This window comes from Mycteria americana, chromosome 11 (genome assembly GCF_035582795.1).
Source record: "Mycteria americana isolate JAX WOST 10 ecotype Jacksonville Zoo and Gardens chromosome 11, USCA_MyAme_1.0, whole genome shotgun sequence".
NCBI lineage: Eukaryota > Metazoa > Chordata > Aves > Ciconiiformes > Ciconiidae > Mycteria > Mycteria americana.
Window position 1 is genome coordinate 3,904,830 of NC_134375.1, and position 20,992 is coordinate 3,925,821.

Genomic DNA, 20,992 nt, shown 5'->3' on the forward strand with positions numbered 1-20,992 from the left:
AGGCACGCTAACAAGAGAACAGATTTGCAGCCAGCTACAGATGCTGCTATGTTTTTCCTCTGCATTAACGGAACCAGAACTGCTATCATGGAATCGCACTAATTTTATGGGAATTTTCTTTCTCTTCAATCATGTACACCCGGTCTGTACAATTGCAGCAATTCTGGAAGTGTTGAATAGCTTATCGCTATCTGAACCTAGAAGCAGCAATCCAGCTACCCTAATGCATGTAATTAGTACATCACAGTCCAGGTTTAACTGAAATAAAGTGTTCTATCTATAGCAGCCAGAGACATTGAACCTTGCGGTCCCTGCAAGTAAGGCAGAGTCTGCACGTTTAGTATACTCACCAGTTAACTCTATCTCACCACATAATTCCACTTATTGGCAATCTGCTGTACACAGTGTGGGTGAAGAGCTAATAATCTGGGGTATTCCAAGACTGCACCCCTATCACCAATACTGGCAACTAAAGCTAAAATCAAGAGCAGGGTTCAACTGATGTGCAAATTTCACATAAATCTTAATAGGAAGTATGCAAAAGGATGCATGCAGGACAGAAGAAATTTTTTAAAAATTCAACCCAATACACTGGAAAATTGTGGGTTTTTTTTAAATATTATTTCCCCAGCCTGAATCATAAGCATGAGATTTTACCTACTACCGCAAGCATTGTCATTATCATCACATTTTCCAGTTACTTCCAGCCTCCGCAATTACTTACTTTGCTTACCTACATCGCATGCTATCGGAAAGATTACATACAATCTCATAAGCCTCACTTAAGGCATGTCTCACTTATTTCTTGAATGACATTTTCTAAAGGAAAACAGAGATGATAAAATATCTAGATATTTACTTTAAATAATATCAAATCATAACTTTGGGTAATTAATTATGCTCTTTTTTTTCCTTTTTACGATTATAAAACTTTCATAAATGCTTTACAACAGGTTCTGCACACCATTAGACATGAGGATAAGATGGACCATGAATCCAATAAGGAAAGTATACATTTTTGCCTCACCTTAACTCGATGTAACTGTAAATTAAACCAGGTAAAATTTTTATCTCATTTGAATGGGACAAGTCATGCACAAGACTTTGCAACATGACAACGCAATGAAATATTCCAACGTGGAAAGAGAGGGTATGAACCTTAAAACGGCTCCTCCACAGCTCTGCATGCACTCACTACCAAAGATCTTAGTCTTTATCTGTAAAACTCATGCTTTCCCCCCTAGGTAAGCAGCTGTCTGACATTCTTACTAGCATTTAAGTGAAACCCATCTCACAAGCCAGGATCACGGATTTTTCATAGGGTAGGTGGTAAGTATTATCACAGAAGTGAAATAACAGTACTGTAATAATCCCAAATCATTAACATACTTCAGTATGCAAACATCTCACCACACACATTCATTTCAATATTTTCTTCGCCATGGTTGCTAGCATCCTACCTTTTCAAAGGGTTATATGGTGCTTTGAACTTTTGACATGCATTCAAAGGAACTATGTATGTCCTCAGACCAGAAAACACAAGCTTTAAGACTTGTTTTCAGAAATGTTTTTAGTATGTTCCTGGCAACCTTCCCACCACACCCCCATCTTTCAGTAATATACCTCAGATTAAATACAAATTTGCTGACCGCCTATTGGCAAAGACATAGAAACCCACGTGTGTCTGCAGACGCAGTATGAAAAGAGTTCCGCTGAAAAATTAAAGGTGGGTGCCTCAGTTTCTACCGCAGGGTGTGAACCTGTCCTCAGGGTTGAAAACAGATGCTGTGCCTCTGGAGCTGTATGTTCTTCAGAACATCAGATCAAGCAAAGACCTGATATTCTGAAAAAACAAAGCTCTTTTATGTTGGATTCTAACTCTCATTTTATTCGCTAGCCCTTTTATAACTAGTCTAACTTTCCTGACTTCCCCTCCCAGCAATTCTATACTACTCCTGATTATATACTGATGTAAGATCAATTGCCCATGACTAATTCAATAATTTTTCATCCCTTAAAGGCCCATTCCATTGGACACCCTATTTTTTTTTTCTGCTGTTACAGAAATTGCAATTCACTTCTGCGACTCACATTTTACCTGCAGGAAAGTCAATCGATTTCTCATCAATTAATAAAGATAGTTACTTATGGCTTTATCTAGACTTCTGATCTTTAATTTTTCGTAAGGCTTTTGAACTTTCAATTTTTATAGAAATAGTTTTCATAAAAGTATCAGGTCACCCGTGTTAACAAAGGAATTGTCCAGAAAGGCATCCTGTACAAGCTATGAAGAAAGGGGGCTCATCGATGGCAAGTCTAAGCACATGCTCGCTTACCTGCACTACTGCAAAGTTGACACGGGCAGTCATGCCTGCTGAATATGCCTTCTGGAAGTCTTTCTGACAGGCAGATGTACTTTATGAAAAGATACATATGTGTATGAAGTGGAACCTACTTTTCTTTTTATATGAATGTTAAGACTACAAATAATACAGAATGTAATCGGAATTAGAGTGAATTCTAGTATTTCAGCCATGATGAAAAGAACAGAAATTTAAATAAGAAAATGATCTTAACTGCAAACGTACAATTTCACTTTCACCAGCTCATGAAGTTTGGTATAAAAGAGATGAGATTGGCAGGTGGTTCAATACCTTTAATCAGTGCTGTAAATGTTGAACAGGTTTCTGATCAAGGAACTTGCAGAGTAATTCTGCCTGTTTTTTTCTAGTTGCAGTTTAACTAAGTTTGTATCACTGCAGCTTAAATATGTGTCATTTTAACAGTAGGGAACACTGCTTGATTCACTGGCCTAAAGTACATCTAGGAGCACAGTATGGGCATCAATGGTTTTTACACTTAATGCTAGCACGCAGCAACAGATTGAGGAGTGCACCCTAAGGCACCCAAAACTAGCCTACAGTTTGCAGCAGGGATTTCACACAGGCAGGGTAGCATGTGGGAGTTAGGTGTAATCAAACAAGCCAGAAGATAATACCAGCAAAACCAACAGTCCCTGGATTCTGTTGCATTATTTGAACATTCATGAAATTGGCTGATTCAAAGGATTAATGGATTTTTACCCTCAGAGTATTTATTCTGGGGTTGGTTGAAAGAGGTTTGCATGACTTCTTGCAGTGTTTACCTTTCCTAAATCTGATGAAGATTCCATGATGCTCTGGGATGAACATGGTTGTCTCTACGTCTCCCACTACCACAAAGAACAGAAGTCAGGATATTCCAAGTCAAATGCCCAAACAAGCCCCCTTGCGTTTGTACAGAAACTATTTTTGTGCTCAAATTAAAAGTCCACACTCCTAAGTAGGATCCAGCTAAAGTACAGTGCCACCACGTATTCAGAGCAGGAACCGATCGCACATGTGCAGGCTTCGCTTATGGTCACAGCTAGCTAAAATGCCTTTGGTGGTGTTTTATGGAGGCCGTTGGTGGAGCAAAGCATGGTCGTGTTCACAACACGTGAACGTTGCCTACTCAGCCTCACTGTCCATGGACTTGCAGTGGGGGGCGTACGCTCAGGCCCTGCTCTCTCTATTATCCACCTTAATGAAAACCGCTTCAGGGAACTGTAGAAGATAATTAAGATGCCAGTTTGAAGCAGGTGACCTGTCTGACACTTTAAAATGTCTGTAGAACAGTTATTTCTGAGAGGAAATACCTAAGAGATGTGAAATGGACTCTTGCTGAGGCTGTGCAAAATTTGAGTATTTCAAACAAAACATATTTTTGCTGTCAGATGTAGATATGGCAAGGTGGAAAAATCTCAAAAGAAAAAAAAATCATCTTTTTCTATGTTCAAATAAAATAAGATCACCTTAAAAATATTTTCATTTCATTCATATCTAGGCTGAGACAAACTACAGAAATTTCAGCCAAGAAGGGAATTTTTGCAAAAAGCAAAGATAGAGATGTGGCAATTCAGAAGAGAGCCATTTCATCATGAACTGTTATGTCACACCTTTAAAAAGCTCTACCATAATTCAAGACTATTTTTAAATTATTATAACTCTAAATTCAAATAAGACCTTACAAGCATAGTACTTTATTATTTGTTTGTGAGGTGTACTGTATAGGAAAAAAAAAAAAGATATGGAACATGACAGTTATTTTACAAATGTAACCTTGTGTTTGCTTTTGCCAGGTCTTCCAGTTATTATAGTAAATATTCCTACAACTCCTAGTTACCCCCAGTTATTACTATAATAGAGTGAAGAATCAGCAGAGAAATTTTATGTGCAACAAGACCAGTTGTAAGAGATATCTTTATTGGTTTGGTGGAAGAACAGCCATGACACTAATGCCACCAGAAGAATATTACAAGGAGGAATTATTCATTTACTTTTTTTGCATCATTATTGCATATAAATGCTACTGTTATTGCTTCATCGCCCAGCTTTATTGCATACAATGAATCAAAGCATTAAGAAATGCCACACAGCATAGCAAATGCGATGTATTAAAATAATGGAGTCAGCAATGTACCATATGTATTCTGAGAAGTCATAAATGCTCCATCAATTATTAATTCCCCACTGTAGTTTACTGCAACATAGAAGAATGATAAAATCAGCTGAAAGAGGTCTATGTTAAAATCCGCTGACAGTTTTTTGGAGGGATTTTCAGTTAGTGTGAAAAAATAAACATCTTCAAGGCAATAAAAAGTATTACGGTAAACCTTTCCTTCGGTGTGAAAAATACTGACAACTGTTCTTTTCTTACCCAGACACCAGAGGAAGAGAGTTATGAAGCTTTGGCTATTTATAACAAGTGGTATTCTTTAAAGTTTCATTAGCTCTTGGCAACTGAATACCTCTATTAAAGGATTGCACCATCGATAGTCATCCTTCACAGCACCACATTTTAACTTGTCACTACTAATTTTTAGTTCTCTATGAACCAAACAGATCACCAAATTCTACCTCCATCACTACAAAGCATGTAATGAAAAACTGAATTGGCTTCTACACTACCTGGCAAATATCAGCGATTCTCCAGTGTACCTCATTACTCTAGGTGTAACTGAAAAGACCAACTCCTACCCCATATGCACAAGATTATGAAAAGAGCTTTCAAATGAGGAAGCTAATAGCTTCAGATTTCCTTGCTAAAGCATAGCCCCAAAAATTTCACAGGCATGAGGAAAACACTGGCTAAAAGTCTGTTTAAATTATGTTCAAAAACCACAAATATGAAAAATATTCTCAGCTTGCTTTTCCCAGACAAATTGTGAATAAACACACTTTCCTCACTTGAGGAAGTATGTTAGCAGTGGATAGGCTTTCCGTTAGTTTCCTCACCTATTTCATTATTTGTCCTACAAATACTTTTTTCTCTCTGTCTCCACACTGCCTACACTGGCTCTTTGAAAAAATGATTTAAGTATCTTAGTTTACTTTTTATTCCTTTCACTATTGCTTCACCGCTCTGCTAACTTTGCAGTTTGATACTCAGTATTCACGGAAGGGAACTAAACAAGCAAACAAAAAAAAAGTCACTAACTGGTTTTGCACCAGCAGAACTTTTTGGTGCATCACTTACCACCCACGGTTTGTCACAGAAGTTATAGATTGATTCCAGGGAGTTGACGCTAGGGATGCCTGCGTACTGCATTCCAATGATCAGGTTACGGAAATCTTCGTTTTCTGCCATACTGAATGAATGTTGTCGAACAAGGACAAAATCAGGCCTGAAGGACCTAGCAAGAAAAAGATACATTGCTAATAGTCAATGGTCAAATTGTTTTTCCTTCAACAGCAAAATCTTAGAAGGGAAAAATGTCTAGCTGATGGATAGAGAAGTTCTAAAAGAACACTCAACCAAAGGTAAATGCTACAAGACAGAAAGAATTAATATGGCATTATGAAAATCTATACTGTCTCATTTCTTAACCGCTGTTCAGAAAACATCAGCATCCAGTCAATAATGTGACTCCATTAAGAGGAGAGACAAATTATCATGGCTTTCCTGGTTGTTTCCCACTGAAAGATAAATCACATATATAAATGTGGAGTATGTTCTTAGTTTATGTACACCAGTTCCTGAGCAATGACAAAAACAAAGCAGGAAAATGCCTCTGCCAGAAACTTAAGCTTCTTGGGAACATTTTTTTTTTTTTTCACAACTATTGTCAGACTGTTTTAAAGATAGTAAGAGATGAAGCAACCCCACTGCTCGCAAAAGGAATCATATCATAATTGGAGATAATCCCAATTCAACTTTTGATCAAGACACTTGTCAAAATGAATTTCTAAAATTACATCTGCACTTTTTTTTCTCTTTCTCTCTTGTATCTAATCAGGATTTCCCCTATTGCAGCCTCTGTGGCTTCTTCTCCTATCACCATGCACCTTTGAGAACAGTCCGACACCATCTTCACCTTACTCAACCCCTGACATTTAGTTACTGAAGAAGGTATGGAAAACAGAAGACATAATGCACCAGGACAGAGCCACCAGTACAGGGGCAATTCGCTCCTAAACGTGACTGCTTAAAGATTCTCCTCCTTATTCAAATTCCATAGGTGGAAAAAACACTGAGTAGCTTGAAGCTATCCACGATCTGAAAGAAGTTTAACTGCAGGGTAAATTAAATTAGCCTAGTAAATTAGTGTAATTATTTACATGTCTTGAATAAATATAAGCTGTATACTGAAGTGAAAAATTCCGAAGATTACAAAATGATTCAGAAATCTCACTCTAGTAAAACAAACCACAACGATTAAAATGCATGTTAAAATTGCTTAAGCAGTTTTGAGATTCCAGCCTGAATGCAGTAGTCAAAGTATAGTAGCTGCATTCTTAAGTTGGCTTTCAAATGTAACGCATGATTTGGCAAAAGCAACATTATAAAGATTTGCTGTCAAGAGTCATTAAAATGGCACTGTAGACCAATGACCAAAACTTGTAAAGAAATGCTTGCCTTTAACAAGTTTCAAAAAAATATTTGTAGCATAGTTCTGAGAATTTGTGATCTAGGTTTCATGGTGGGGTGCCAAGTGTTTGCAAAAAGGAAATTCAATTTACTGGCACAGCATGATAATAATACTTAGAGGACTAATGATGCCTTAATCAAAATTGCAGACCACTCCGTGAAAGAGAGAGACCCCCTCTATCGTTTAAAAGAGTGCTAAGGGGATTACACATCATCTCAAACACAGCGCTGTGTTTTTAAATAAAAGTAAGGAACAGAAAGTGTCCTTTAAAATGCCAATTTAATGAAATAATTGGGGAACTGGGGGAAGGTACTTTAAAAAGAAATTATGTATTTTGCTTTGCAAAAACTCCTCAAAGGGACATGATGCATTTACATAATTGTTCTCGTTCTGTAATTACTGCTGGACAGAATGACTGTGTATACAAAAGAAGGTCATGAGAAAAATTTTAATCCTGGCTTAAGCATTTGTCAGATCCAAAATCTCAGTGTTATGTAACGTGAGATATCATTTTTCACGGTTTGATTTTCATTCACAAAAATGAAACAAGCAGGTGCCTGTTGCACAGTTTTTTCCTCCTAAACTAAAGCAGCAAAATTTTGTCATTGAAATTTCTATCAGTTTACTAATTAATATTTTGCTCATAAATCTATGATACAAGGCCGCTTTGGACCTCACATTAATAACACATAAGACTTTTCATCTCAGCGTTCAGACCTTTTTGGTACTATGCTCACAGTCCATATTCAATATGAACTTTGATACCAGCGGGACCAGCAGTTTCTCCCATCTCTCTCGATAGTTGAGACAGACAGAAACAAAGGAACACGCCAAGGTCAAACATGCTATTGTCTGACGCATATTAAATGCTGCATTTCCAATGAATTTTCTTATCAACTGAAAATGTAAAGTAACATTCATCACTATCTCTGCACTCCTCAGTGACACAAGCAGCACATTCCAAGCTTCAGGCAATAAACTTCACAAACCAACTAGGCTTAAAGCAACGTAAAGACTTGCAGTTATCTGAAGATACAGACACCTATGAAAAATACTTTTAAAAAATGCTTTTAAAAAATATTCTGTATCTCCAGATAAGTTATCAGAAACAGAGAACTGCTGCCTCATCATGTCTGCATATCCGTCTCACACATGCAGATATCTCACACAGATTTGAGAGAAATTTATCGACTTCAGGTAGTTCTATACGGTTAAATAAATTACCCATAAAACTGCTAGTATGATAAAATCCTTTGTCATCTCATTATCAGAGTTATCTGATGACACAACAAGATTTCTCTGTTTCTTAACATAAGCAGCAGTTTTACCAAGTTTTCTCATACACTGCAAATATACATCCTTGTAGCTGCTACGTTCTGGAGCTTCCCAACTCACATTAAATAGTGACATGTTTTGATGCTAACTTGGCCTCAATATTTTTGTTCTGTTTGGAAAATTCTCTACAGAAAAGCCACTAAGGAGCAGTGATCAAGATTTCCTGGCTCCAAAACTTCTATCGTTGGGAAAAAAAAACCCCAAAAAACTAAAAAAAATCAAATCTCTTACTCTTCTAAGGAAATAATCTTGTGGATTTGGCATAAGTGGTTGTTGTATTAAGCTGCAGTATTTTTAGAACACACAAGAGACTAAACAGTTGTGAGTTTTAAAGCATAAAGTACACTTATTTTCAATATTTTTTTCACCCAATTTTTTTTAATGAATGAGTAGAAATTTTCAAATCTTTTATTTGGACAGATGTTGTGCAAAAACACAAAGATACAAGACGTGCTGTATGCTGTCCAGCTCCCTGAACTCTTACTGCTGCCTAAGGTAAACATAAGCCGTAAACTACCAGGTCCATGTTAGTGGCTTGAGCTACCTACCTGAACACACACGTTCAGCCAAACAACGGCTACACTTACCTCATAGGTAACTGCACTGGCCAAAATAGGAGCAATTCCCACAAATCAGATAAAATATAGGACTGCCTGAAATAATTTTGCTGATACTTGCTTAAGCTTTTACTTTGCCCAGATGTACCCCTTTTTTCTGCCCTTACATTTACAGGGCTGTTGATGTCCTCACTGAAAAAAAACGGTAAAATTACCCTGCCTTCCACTGGAATAGCCCTTTTTGGACAAAACAACCTATTGGGAAATCTCAGGCTTCTAAATTGAAATCTTTCAAACAGACAGTGATGTTCCAGTAACCATCCCGAGAGAAGTGCTATGACTTGGCCTGTTTCAATAGAAAATACTCAACACTGGATATAAATACCGCTCATCTGGAAAGCTCTGGCATGTACAAAATCACCAAGACTGTCTTTATTTCCGAAGCAAAGATAAGACCCAAATCGATAACCCTAACTCCCAGGCATGTGTTCTTTACACCAGACTTCCCTCCCATCTTAATCAAATCCACCTTTCCTGCGATCAAAGCGTAGAGAGGTTTCCCTCCTGTCACAAACAGGACTGATCAGATACTTCATTTCCTACTCTTCGTGCCAATGACCGAGGTGCGTTGCAGCCGTCAAAATCCCTACCGCACATATAAAAAATATCATTCCCTTTTACCTTTTACATGCATACATTATGCAATTTATTGCCTTTTGCTGTTATTCTATTTCATTTTTCTTACCTGACAACTTTAGTGCCATTTCGAAATACTTGGATGTCTACTGCATAATTGCCATCAGCATGGGCTATCAAGTTGATTTCTGAAAATTCTGCCTATGAAAAGAAGACTCACATTAGTCAGTCTGGTTTTTTTTACCTTTATTTTCCTAAATCTTTTCTTTTAAGTATTAGTATCTGAACTGCTGACAATATACTTTTGGAATATAACGAGCACCAAGAGGATATTAATCCAACAATATTTGCCACGTATGACACACCACATTTGAACAAATTCTAATACAAAGAATGCAAAAAGTAAAAAAAATGATGAAAAAGGACTGTGGGGGCAGTAGCAAGTGTATTTCCTCATTCAAGTCTGCATAGAAGCGTAGGGATGATATTTTCGCTTTGTAAGGTGTTATCAAAGAGATTAATACAGACTCCACAAACATTTACGTAAAGTTTTGAAGAAAACAGTACAAAAGCAATGTTAAAATAACTATGATAAATAGAATATTTTCTTACAGCATTTAGTGTCTCTTCATATGCTTTACCCCTTTCTATTTCCTTTATGTGCCTTTTCTTTTTAGAAGTCTGGTGCTAATAAACAATTGACTTGCAAAATTCACAAATAAAGACCTTTTTCTAAGTATCTTCTCACACTAGAAATGTGGAATTTAAAAGGAATCACTTCCATACTCTGAATCTACAGTTATTTGAAAGGAAAGGACAGGATGTTTTTCATTTATCCACAGTCTTTCATCAGCTTAGACTCTCAAGGCGCTTTACAATAACATTACACAGCAGAATAATTGAAATGCAGCCAGCTGTCTTCTAGTGGATAAATAAAAGCGTCTTTGCTATCCCAGACACTAATACAGAATAGAGAGTGTCAGAATTCTCATTAGTCTCCTCTTGAAAAATGGTATCACTGAAAGTCTTTCCGAGTAAAATCTGTGTAAGGCTTTGGGAATTTAGTGTTCAGTTAAGGCAAGTGGTGACTACCCTAACCACCGTTCCAACTCAATCGCTGAAGTATGGGCTTGATTTCAAGCGTGGATGTCTCTTCATTAAATCCCATACGCTTATATACTTTCTTGGATCAGTGTTACAATGTTCTGAACGCAAGGGGCAGTTTTAAGATTATTGTAAAAACAGTGCAAATGGTGAGAAATTGAAATATTTGTGTAAGTGCTGACAACGTTAAAGAATCATTTAAAATCTATTTAATCTGAGATTGACAACCGATCTCTCCAATTAATAAATCTTATTAAACAATTACAAGGATTCACAATATAGATTTTGTAGTTTAAAAGCTTAGTACACGATAGAAAATATTTTCTGTTAGACAGGTTGCCGTAAGTAATAGAAAAATAAAATAATGTTCTCTGGTAGCAAAAGAACACTAAAGTAGTTGTCAATAACTATTTGTATACGATTGTCACAGCGTTGACGTGTTACAAAGTCATTAGTAGGGTTCAGAAACTTTCAATCTCTTACTGGTTGAAGGTGGTTCTGGTCCTACAAGAGACCATATGAAGGAAATTCTGTGCTCACACAGAGCTTTTGTTAATATTAAAGAGACTGTGTGCGTGATGTCAACTGCATGGTCTGATCTAGGTGTAAGTGGTATTTTGGGACAAAAACACCTTGTCGTCTTTTTCGCATCTCTCCCTCACTACTCTTGAAGATCCCTGGCAAAGCCTTCCATGTTTCCAAGCCAAGAACATGTGCAGATATTCAATGGTGTAAAGAATGGAGCAAAGCTAGATGCTGTACTGTTCCAGTGAATTTAGATAAGCTGAATCCACCCAGCTAGTGATAATTTTCCCTCTCTCTTTGCAATTCCAATGACAAAACAATTCCATTTAAGTACGGAAGCTTCTTACAGTAGCATCTATTTATAGAATTCAAGGTTGAAAAGCAGTGAAAAGACTTATTTACTTCCGTAGTTTCGGACATCTAGCTCAAATAAAGTAGCCATAATTCTAGTGCACCCTGAATTATATCTCCATACTCATTCAGTGCCTTTTTTAAAAACCCACATGCTAGCACTGCAACCAGAGCATATCTATATTCTTAAGTGAAGGAATTAGTGATACAGAAATGCAACACGTAATTCATGGAGTGTCTGGGAAATTCACAGTCTCTAAGCAACAACTCTTGAATATAATATGTTTTTAATGTTGTGCAAATGACGGTCAGAATCCTCTAAAAAGAGCCACATTAGAATGAAACATAATTAAATCTTTGAATGTTCTACTTAACTCGTGAGGTTTTTTGAAGTACAAAGGACTACGTATCTATCTATACATATATGCATATAGAATCATAAAATCATGGAATCATTTAGGTTGGAAAAGACCCTTAAGATCATCAAGTCCAACCGTTAACCTAACACTGCCAAGTTCACCACTAAACCATGTCCCCTAAGCATCACATCTACACATCTTTTAAATACCTCCAGGGAGGTATGTATTTATACATATATATGTATTTGCATAAATACACAAATATAAAAATAACATTCAGATTAAGTCATTAGTTACCTGTTCAACCTTTATGTCATATTCTCCATGGACCTTTTTTCCACGAAAAGCCTTGGCCCTGCAGGAAAAAAGGGAGAGAGAAAATCAAGGATATATGTATCTGTAATCAGTAGCTACATAAAAGTTTCCTGTTCGGCCTTCAGTGTCTCAAAAATATACATATATACTAATTGAATCTACCTACTACATATACACACTTCTCCTTCCTTTGACATCCTTGTATCCTTAACATCTCATCACACAGTATTTTGTGATAGAGGGCATACATGATGTGATTTTCAACATTAAAGTGTACACTAAAGTATACTGAAATACATATTCCACGATTAGTTATTAATATAACATAAGTACCACTAAAAAGATGCAATCCTGCTCTCATTAAAGCCAACAATGCCAGTGGAAATTCATTTCAATGTGAACAACATCCTAACAACCACTCATGTTAATCTTTATCCACTTAGCTTATTTAGAAAAACTGGTTTATTGGAAACACTATGCTTAGAAACTTTATATTGTTTTTCAAGAACGTATCAGAGGTACTGGAGACTGTGGTCACCAAATTTGTGAGTACCTGATTTACTCATCAGTTTTGCTTTTTCTAGACTATAACTTGAGACAATGTAATTAATCTGAAGGAGAGTTTATGAGTAATTATCATGCATCAGGATTGCTGTGATAAAACAGAACTGAATTCAATGATCCAGTCTCCCGGGCCTAACAAGCAGACATTCTTCTAGGAATCTGCCCGTTGTATGCCTTAGGCAGCATGTATCTGCTTTGGAGTAAATGGGAATTAAAAAAAAGAAAAACAAAAATAAAAATCTGTTGATAAAAGGGAACTACTCTAACCCTCTGAAGTTGGAAAAGGGATATGGTATCAGTCTCTCTCCACACCTTCTTTGCTCAAGCCAAAGCTTAGAGTACCTTTCCCACTTTTATTATATGCAAGGAAAAATCTGTTGCACAATCTGAAAACAGAACACCACAGAAGATCTTCTCAGGTGTTAAAAAAAAAAAAGTAACTTCGTCCATTTTCAACATCTGACAAAATTATATTAAACTAAATCTACCTCATCAGTGAAAGTAATGTATACTATATATTAAAACAATTCATTATTGCCTTTGGAAAATCCTTTTCCCACTGAGGTCCAGAAGAGTTTCACCACTGGTTTCAATAGTGGAAGAATCAAACTTCATAATAATCAACGGAAAACTCTGCCTTTGGCAACATATTTCTTAAGGATATCCTAGGTGTTATGGGTAACGGATGGCAGAAAGCAAAGAAAGTGTTTATATGGAAAAGGCATACGAAAATATTGCCCAACAATTAATTCTGTACGAATACGCAATTGGTAAGAAGATAACAATGAAGAAAGCATTTGCATTACTGGTTTATACTGTTTTCTTGTAATAAATACACATGAAATGTGAAGTTTGAAATCCATCATTTTATTATAGGAGGTGCATGCTCAGCATAATGTTACCAAATATTTTTGCCAATAACAAAAGGAGAAGTTAAATACACTGTATCACAAGTCTAACTTAAAGAACTATTATTCATCACTTATTTTTCTTTCCAAGTTTGTTCTGAAATTCCTTATGGGGAATATGAAAATTACCTCAACAACTTTGAAGATGTCTGGACATGGCTTAAGTTTTATAATGCTGTTTATATTGAAGCACCAGCTGAGCCATGTTAATCTAATAGGTGCAGGAAACCCAAGGACATCTGTATTACCCTGGGAGAAGTCCACAAAAGCCAGACCAGAAAGGAAGGTATCATGTTCAAAGATAACACCACATCTGCCTCAGGAGAAAAGCAACCAATTCATAACAACAGACAACTTAAATGTCTTAGCTGAAAAACTAAGATTTACCACTTCGAAAAATATTTAAAACTCCAGTTCTGATCCCCATAAGCACTAAGTCCATTGCACATATTGGAATGTGCTCAAAACATTAGTTAATTATTAATTACTGAGATGCTATTCCTTTAAATTCAGTCTTTCTACTTCAACATCATTTAGATGAGGCAACCTTTAAACAACGAAACTCTGGCATGATTCACATTTCAACAAATGACTTCAGCTTTGAAAACAAACAGTAATAGTAAGTACTGAAGTTAAGCAATCTGGGGCTTGAAAACAAACGTGACATTTAAACATTTAAAGAGACTTAATTTCAGAGTAGCTTTAACCAACAACTTTAATAAAAATGTATAATATTCAATAATATTCCCCAAATGTTGAGCCACAACTGCAAGAATTTCTCTTGGTACCGCTAAAAAATAACTTACAGCAAAAAGCCACGACTCAGTCATTTCAGAACAAACTCTAAGACATTCTTAGCATGAGTTTGCTGTGAAATAGAACCTAGCGTTCATTTTATTTACTGTACTTAGGAAATACGGTCATGCCCTGCTTGAATTATTTCCTATTTGCAATATGAGAAATGGGCAATCCTATCAGAAAGACATTTATCACATGCTTAAACTAGTATTTTTTTTACTGAGGGGAGATGGGGAACAAAATTCTTTGGTGTTATTGATTTACAGAATTTCACTGAACTGTAGTTTGAAATCCGTGTGGCACCTTATTGTTCTTGGTACTGAGCATGGAATACCTGCGTACCAACTCTCGGAGCACCTCCGCAGAAAGGAAGTAAGGCTTTCAAGGTCAGGATCTCCAGCAAGGCATTTGAGAAGAGTGTGAGGTTAGCTGTCAGCATGAGTAAAGTCAACACAAAAAATACGCCCCGATTCAAGTAACATTTGGCTGCCCGCTGTTGATGATTTCTTGCATTGTATGTAGGGAAGAGAAGGAAAGAAAGTGATACCGTTATTCATCTGAAACTCACCGTGTAAAACAGTTGCTTTCCAAAGCCTAAATGTAGAGAAAACGGAGAGCTACTGATATGAATGCTGCCTACTGGAGTTATTAGCACGACCTCTTATAGTCAGAATCGCTTCAAAATATGTGAAATACTTATGCATTTCTTGCTTCACAATTCTTTTTCTGGATAAAAATCTTGCACATTTAAAATTAAACAACTATAGAATATACAGTTGCCACAAACGCAGCCTAATAGGAACTCACAGTACTTACTGAACTTTGGCAAGGACAGTGAAAGAAGTAGTAATCACTAAAAATGTTTCAAATTCATACAAAAGACGTGAAATATTTCCCTCAAACTACACAGCATCTACACACATCTCTGCAGTGTTACTATGCCATGAAACCAATGTGGTTTCACTTCATCTAAATGAACAAAATACTAAAACTGGTACTACTTTCAACCAGCAGCAAAATCAACAGGAAAATAATTTGCTAACGTGCAAGATGTTTATACTTCTTCAATTTGCATTCTTTAACTCCGCAATGCAGAGCTGATCAGCAACAGTCTTTATTCAAGTCCAAAGCACGCATCCAGCAAGTATGTGGGGTCCAGTCCCGCAAGCCACTGCTCAGGGGTGTAAGCCTCCCGTTCTCCCAGCGCTGCTCACCCCGCAACGCGGCAACTTGCGCTTGTCACTTGAGCGCAGCCCTTGCAGTCTGATTTCTGTACAAACAACCTAGCGTGGGCAGGAATCGGTTCCTGTCGAACACCGATTTCTGGGCATGTCTGAAGAGTGAATGTCTGAAGAGGGAACTAATTACTGATCCTACAAATAAGAAGATTATATGCTCAAAAATAATTATAGTGCCAGTTTACTCCAATGGAGCAAAAGTTTGTTCATCATTTAGAACAGTAGCACCCTCTAGAGTACACAAAGTGCAGACTGTCAACATTTATAAACGGTTAGCACAACTCAAGCAAGGTAATGTCTGTGTATATATATACATACACATGTACACAGTAGGCTCAAATAACTGGTTCACTGGAATTATCATAAGCATGCAAACATTTTGGCAGACTGCTGACACAGAACCAGCCAGACTGCTGTGAACTTAAAAAGTGTGGTACACTAGCCTCAGTGACAGAATAGAAAATGGTGAACAGAAAGCAAGCCCAGTCTTCAAGTTCAAAGCTGTTTAGAAATAACTAATTATTTAATTCCATTAAAAAAAAAAGAAAATAAAAAAAAGAAAAAGAAGTAGATTTAGTCTCAAAGTTTTTGTGTCAGAAAAACTATGGTTTATATATGCTGCTCTAATTTCATGCTGTATCAAGAATAGTCAATCTACCTCCAGCAGTCAGTATTTTCTACTAATTTAATGGAAATATGACTGTGTCTAAGATGTCATCAGCATCCCATTTGTGCTGCTAGGTGATCCAGTAACACAGAGTGCTAAAAAATACGGAATGCTGGCATAATCACAGAAGATCTCAAGCTGGACGGGACCCATAAGGATCACCGAGTCCACCTCCCTGCTCCTCGCAGGACTACATGAAACTAAACCATATGACTAAGAGCATTGTCCAGATGTTCCTTGAACCCTGACAGGCTTGGGGCCGTGACCGCTTCCCTGGGGAGCCTGTTCCAGTGAGCGACCACTTCTCAGTGAAGAACCTTTTCCTCATCTCCAATCTGCACTTCCCCTGACGCGGCTTCATTCCATTTCCTCGCGTCCTGTCGCTGGTCACCAGAGAGAGGAGATCAGCTGCCCCCCTTGAGGGAGGTGCAGCCTGCGATGAGGGCACCCCTCAGCCTTCTCTTCTGCAGGCTGAACAAGCCAAGTGACCTCGGCCACCGCTCGTAAGTCTTGCCCTCGAGGCCTCTCACCATCTCGGTCTCCCTCCTCTGGACGCACTCGAATAGTTTGATGTCCTTCTTATGTTGAGGCGCCCAAAACTGCACCCAGTAGTCGAGGTGGGGCTGCAGCAGTGTGGCGCCGAGTGGGACAACCACCTCCCTCGGCCGGCTAGCTGTGCTGTGCTGGATGCACCCCAGGACAGGGTTGGCCCTTTTGGCTGCCAGGGCACACTGCTGACTCACATTCAACGTGCCATCAACCCCGACCCCCAGATCTCTTTCCATGGGGCTCCTCTCCAGCCTCTCATCCCCCAGGTTGTATGTATAAGCAGGATTACCCCATCCCAGGTGGAGAATCCTGCACCTCCTCTTGTAAAATTTCATACATAATACATTTGGTAACCTTGTCTACTGTCCCATGAAAAAGTATTGAACAATCTAATGAACTGATATGTATGAGAATTAACATTTCAGTGATATAATCTAGACACATTCTAACTACATGGTTTCTAAGACAGCAGTTTTGTAAATATATTTGTTTTCAATATGAAATCAAAAGAATCTGCCAAGGAAATAACGGCTTAAAAACATGATCGCACAGATATCATGAAGCTGCAATAAAGGATCATTTAAAGGAGTAAGAGTATTACTTCTTCCATATGCTGAGGACTTTTTAGACTGTTATGCACACTTTTGTAAATATATGAAAACCATAAGAAACTGTTATCAAAAGTAAGCATATGATAAAATTTGCATGGTATTTTCATTTTATGTGACCTAATCCACAATCTACCGAAACCAGTGGGAATCTATCAATATCAGTGGGCTCTGCAACTGTCTGATAGTATCAAAATTTGCTACACTGACTTCCAACCAACCAGCCTAGCTACTAAAACGCATCATTTGGAACTGCTATGATGATGTTATCATGACTAAATAGAAAAATACTGTAAACATGCTGGTTTATGGACTTCCTTTTATTTACTTGTTCCACATTCCTGCAACAAGAGACTGATAAGAGACTGTTATTAAAAAAAATATATGCTATTTAAAACCTGACTCTTAAAGACCTTGATACTCTTAAATGTGTTACTCAGATTCTGCAAAGACCTATTTGGATTTAAAACATGTTCTTTTTTCTTCTTTTTCCACTTTTGGCACTTGACCCAACCAGTATTTCATTCTCACATAAACCAGTTATGTTTTCTCAAGGTATTACTTCATATGGAAATTGTCTTAAAAGAAGCAGACCATCACCACAAAATAAGTGACAGAACATAGCAAATGCATGACTTTTAGTTTTAGTAGTGCTCCCTCTTGAGCTGGATTTCATTAGATTAATGATAATCTCCATTACCAGGAGCCTGTAAGTTTGAGCAGCAGCACATTTTATCGGATCTGAAACAGCACGTCTTATTTTAACAGGTTCCATAGCTCACACTTGTGTCAGGCCAGTTAGTTTTGCTGTTAATCACTCGGTTTGAGGAAATGCCAAATTCAATGGAAGCACTGTAATGGCAAGGACACACGGATTGCTCTTTCCAGTTATTCACTGTGTGATCTGACAATCCACAGAAACCCTAACTGAAATTTCATAAACAGATTTTTTTTCCCCAGTATGACAGGCAGGACACAATTAATGCAGTTCTTCATTCTAAGTCATAGCCTAGCCTTTTGAAGGGGAAAATATACTGTTCTTAAAAAAAAAAAGAGCATGGTATTTTCATTTTATGCCAATAAGGTAACTTCTGCCAATAAGGTAACTTACAAACAATTGCATTTTAGCCTATTTTTTAATCTACCAAGGTCACAATAGATATGATTTCTGAACATTTTCTTCTGTGCCCAATGGCACAACATGGTCATATTTTTCTGGATATCATTTTGTTTCCACCAGTACAATATGTCTCGGTCTTCACTGTATATCTTCACCCGAAACCACTGTCTCTACTACTACTACACCAATCCTGTCAATTGTAATATATGGAAAGAGAATGACTAGGAACAAAACCAAGCACTTATGGCCCTAGTGTATATTAGCACGTGATGGAGTCATCCCAGATGGGCTAATATTGGAACCTATCACATGGTTAATTCTACCAAGCTAACAGGATTTCTTCCTTGCTGATCTGCCCAGTTTTATTGAGGATCGTGAAAGCGCCCGAGCGGTTCAAACTTAGCAGGGCAATAGAAAACGTCTGTAGGAAACACTTCTCCTCTGGTACGGGGCTTTCCTTCCCTGGCTTCTGTAACTTGGAGCAAAGAACATTGTTAAATATATGCTTAAAAAAACCAGAGCTCCTGCCTGCAGCCTTTCCTCTGCAGAGGCACTGAACCGTCACACCCTTCCCCACTCCCTTTACCGGTGATGGCTAAAGTCATGAAAAAGCAGAGAGTAAAGACTTTTCAGTGGAGGATTTTCCTGACCAGACAGTAGAGAAGTTGCCCAAAGAGATTGACCTCTAAAAGTGTATTAAAAAGAAACCATAAACATTCTAGAAATAAAGAATGCAAGCTTATTAAGCAGCAATTATTCCATTTCCCTTCCTGTGCTGCACATTCCCCTTGTTAGAAAGGGTTTTTTTTCAGAATAGTTTTGTATGTGGCACCTTCAGAGGCTTCCACAATCTCTGACTCAATCCCAGGTTTTTTCTCCTGATTTATTACTAGCCTTTTTTTTTTTTTTAAATAAATTATCCTATCCCCTTGGCATATATCGAATGTTATCTCCTCTAGTCTGATTATTTAAACAAAACAGAGCCATTTTATTCTTTCTCAGCACAGATCTTCCAGCCCAAGAACCATCTTTGTTGTTTTAATCAGGAGCCCTTCTATTTGTCACTCTGTCCTGTGCCTGAATACAGTGTTTTCACTAGAGATCTAATCAAGAAGAAAATGCCTCCTACTCTTGAATCTCTCATTTGAGCTTACATTTTCTGGGTCTTTGAACAGCACACTTTACTGAAAATGCCTAATTTGCTGCCCACTCAAGGTGAAACAAGTACTCTTTCATGACCAAACGCTAGTCTGCCTTTCTGGTAATGTCTCAAAATCCCACACCTCCGATTATGTAATATTTACCATTAGCCCATTGCTTCTGTGCAAGATTTATAGTCATGACGTAATTTCTGTGGGCTTTTTTTCTTTTTTAAATTAGATGACAAATGAAAGTATTTTTAAATGTTCATTCCCTCATCACTAGAAGACCTCATACGTGATGCAACATATTATAACCTTTTCCAAATCTGTTAGGCTCATTAGAACGACTACTACACTTTCCCATGGTTAGGTTCATAAAAATATTTTGTACTTATGAGATGAACAGAAAGTCCCAACTTTTATACAGGAAAACATCACTAGCCAAATTACAAAATATTGCTGTTCTAAATAGTGACGAAGGTTTTAATGGTTCTTAGTGCTCTAAGACTCAAACTGCATATTCTGCACCAGTTGCTCTAAGTTCCTTAATCTTATCTACTATAGCCAACGTAATAATATTGCAGGCTAAAGTACCAAAGTTAAATCTGTCATTTCCAAGTCTCCCTACCAACTAAGAAGTCCATTCTTTCCAACTCCTCATTCTGTTGACAACAAAGATAAAGTAGTACAAACTGCTAACGAGCAATTCTACTGTTTAGAAAGTAAGGCACTCTAAATTATCTTGAATAAGTGGCAAAAATGTCACACAATGCAGCCCCTGGTGATTGGTCTATGGCAGAAAAAAACAAACCATCTAGAAATAGCATCTAGAGATATTTTAGTTTACTTTTTTCCTATTGAGGTAAAGAAAATAAAGTGAGCCTAAAAGACTTTACACTAACAGAAGGTAATTACTGACAACATCTGAAACGCCATGAAAACCAGCATGGAGTGAAAGAATCTTTGAGACTGAATCCACGTTATCGATAAACAATAAACTCTTCAGCAGAAAATTTATCTGCCTTTCAGTATAAATATACTAAATCATCTAAGGTGCTTTAAATGCCTCTAAGCAAGATGTGTGACTCTAAGGTGAGAAAATCTGAGTCATTTACGCCTGGAGACATTGCAAGGTGATACTTCATATATAACATGTTGGGCTATCACATTGTTTGATTTTTCACCTTTGAGGATCCTGCACTTAATATAGAAACTGTATCTTAAAAACCTCTCCAGCTAGTTCCCCTCTACGCTCGTCCTACAGAAG

General features: G+C 37.4%; 1 protein-coding gene across 7 annotated transcripts in view; it reads right to left on the reverse strand.

Moving 5' to 3' along the window:
• Positions 1-20,992, reverse strand: part of SYN2 (synapsin II) — a 225,467-nt gene that overhangs the window by 111,877 nt on the left and 92,598 nt on the right. For all 7 annotated transcript variants that reach the window (XM_075514128.1, XM_075514131.1, XM_075514127.1 and 4 more), the window contains 3 exons: positions 12,114-12,171; positions 9,587-9,678; positions 5,557-5,713 (listed from right to left, as the gene is read on the reverse strand). In XM_075514128.1, coding sequence (XP_075370243.1) covers positions 5,557-5,713; positions 9,587-9,678; positions 12,114-12,171 — 307 coding nt within the window. The remainder of the gene's footprint in view (positions 1-5,556; positions 5,714-9,586; positions 9,679-12,113; positions 12,172-20,992) is intronic.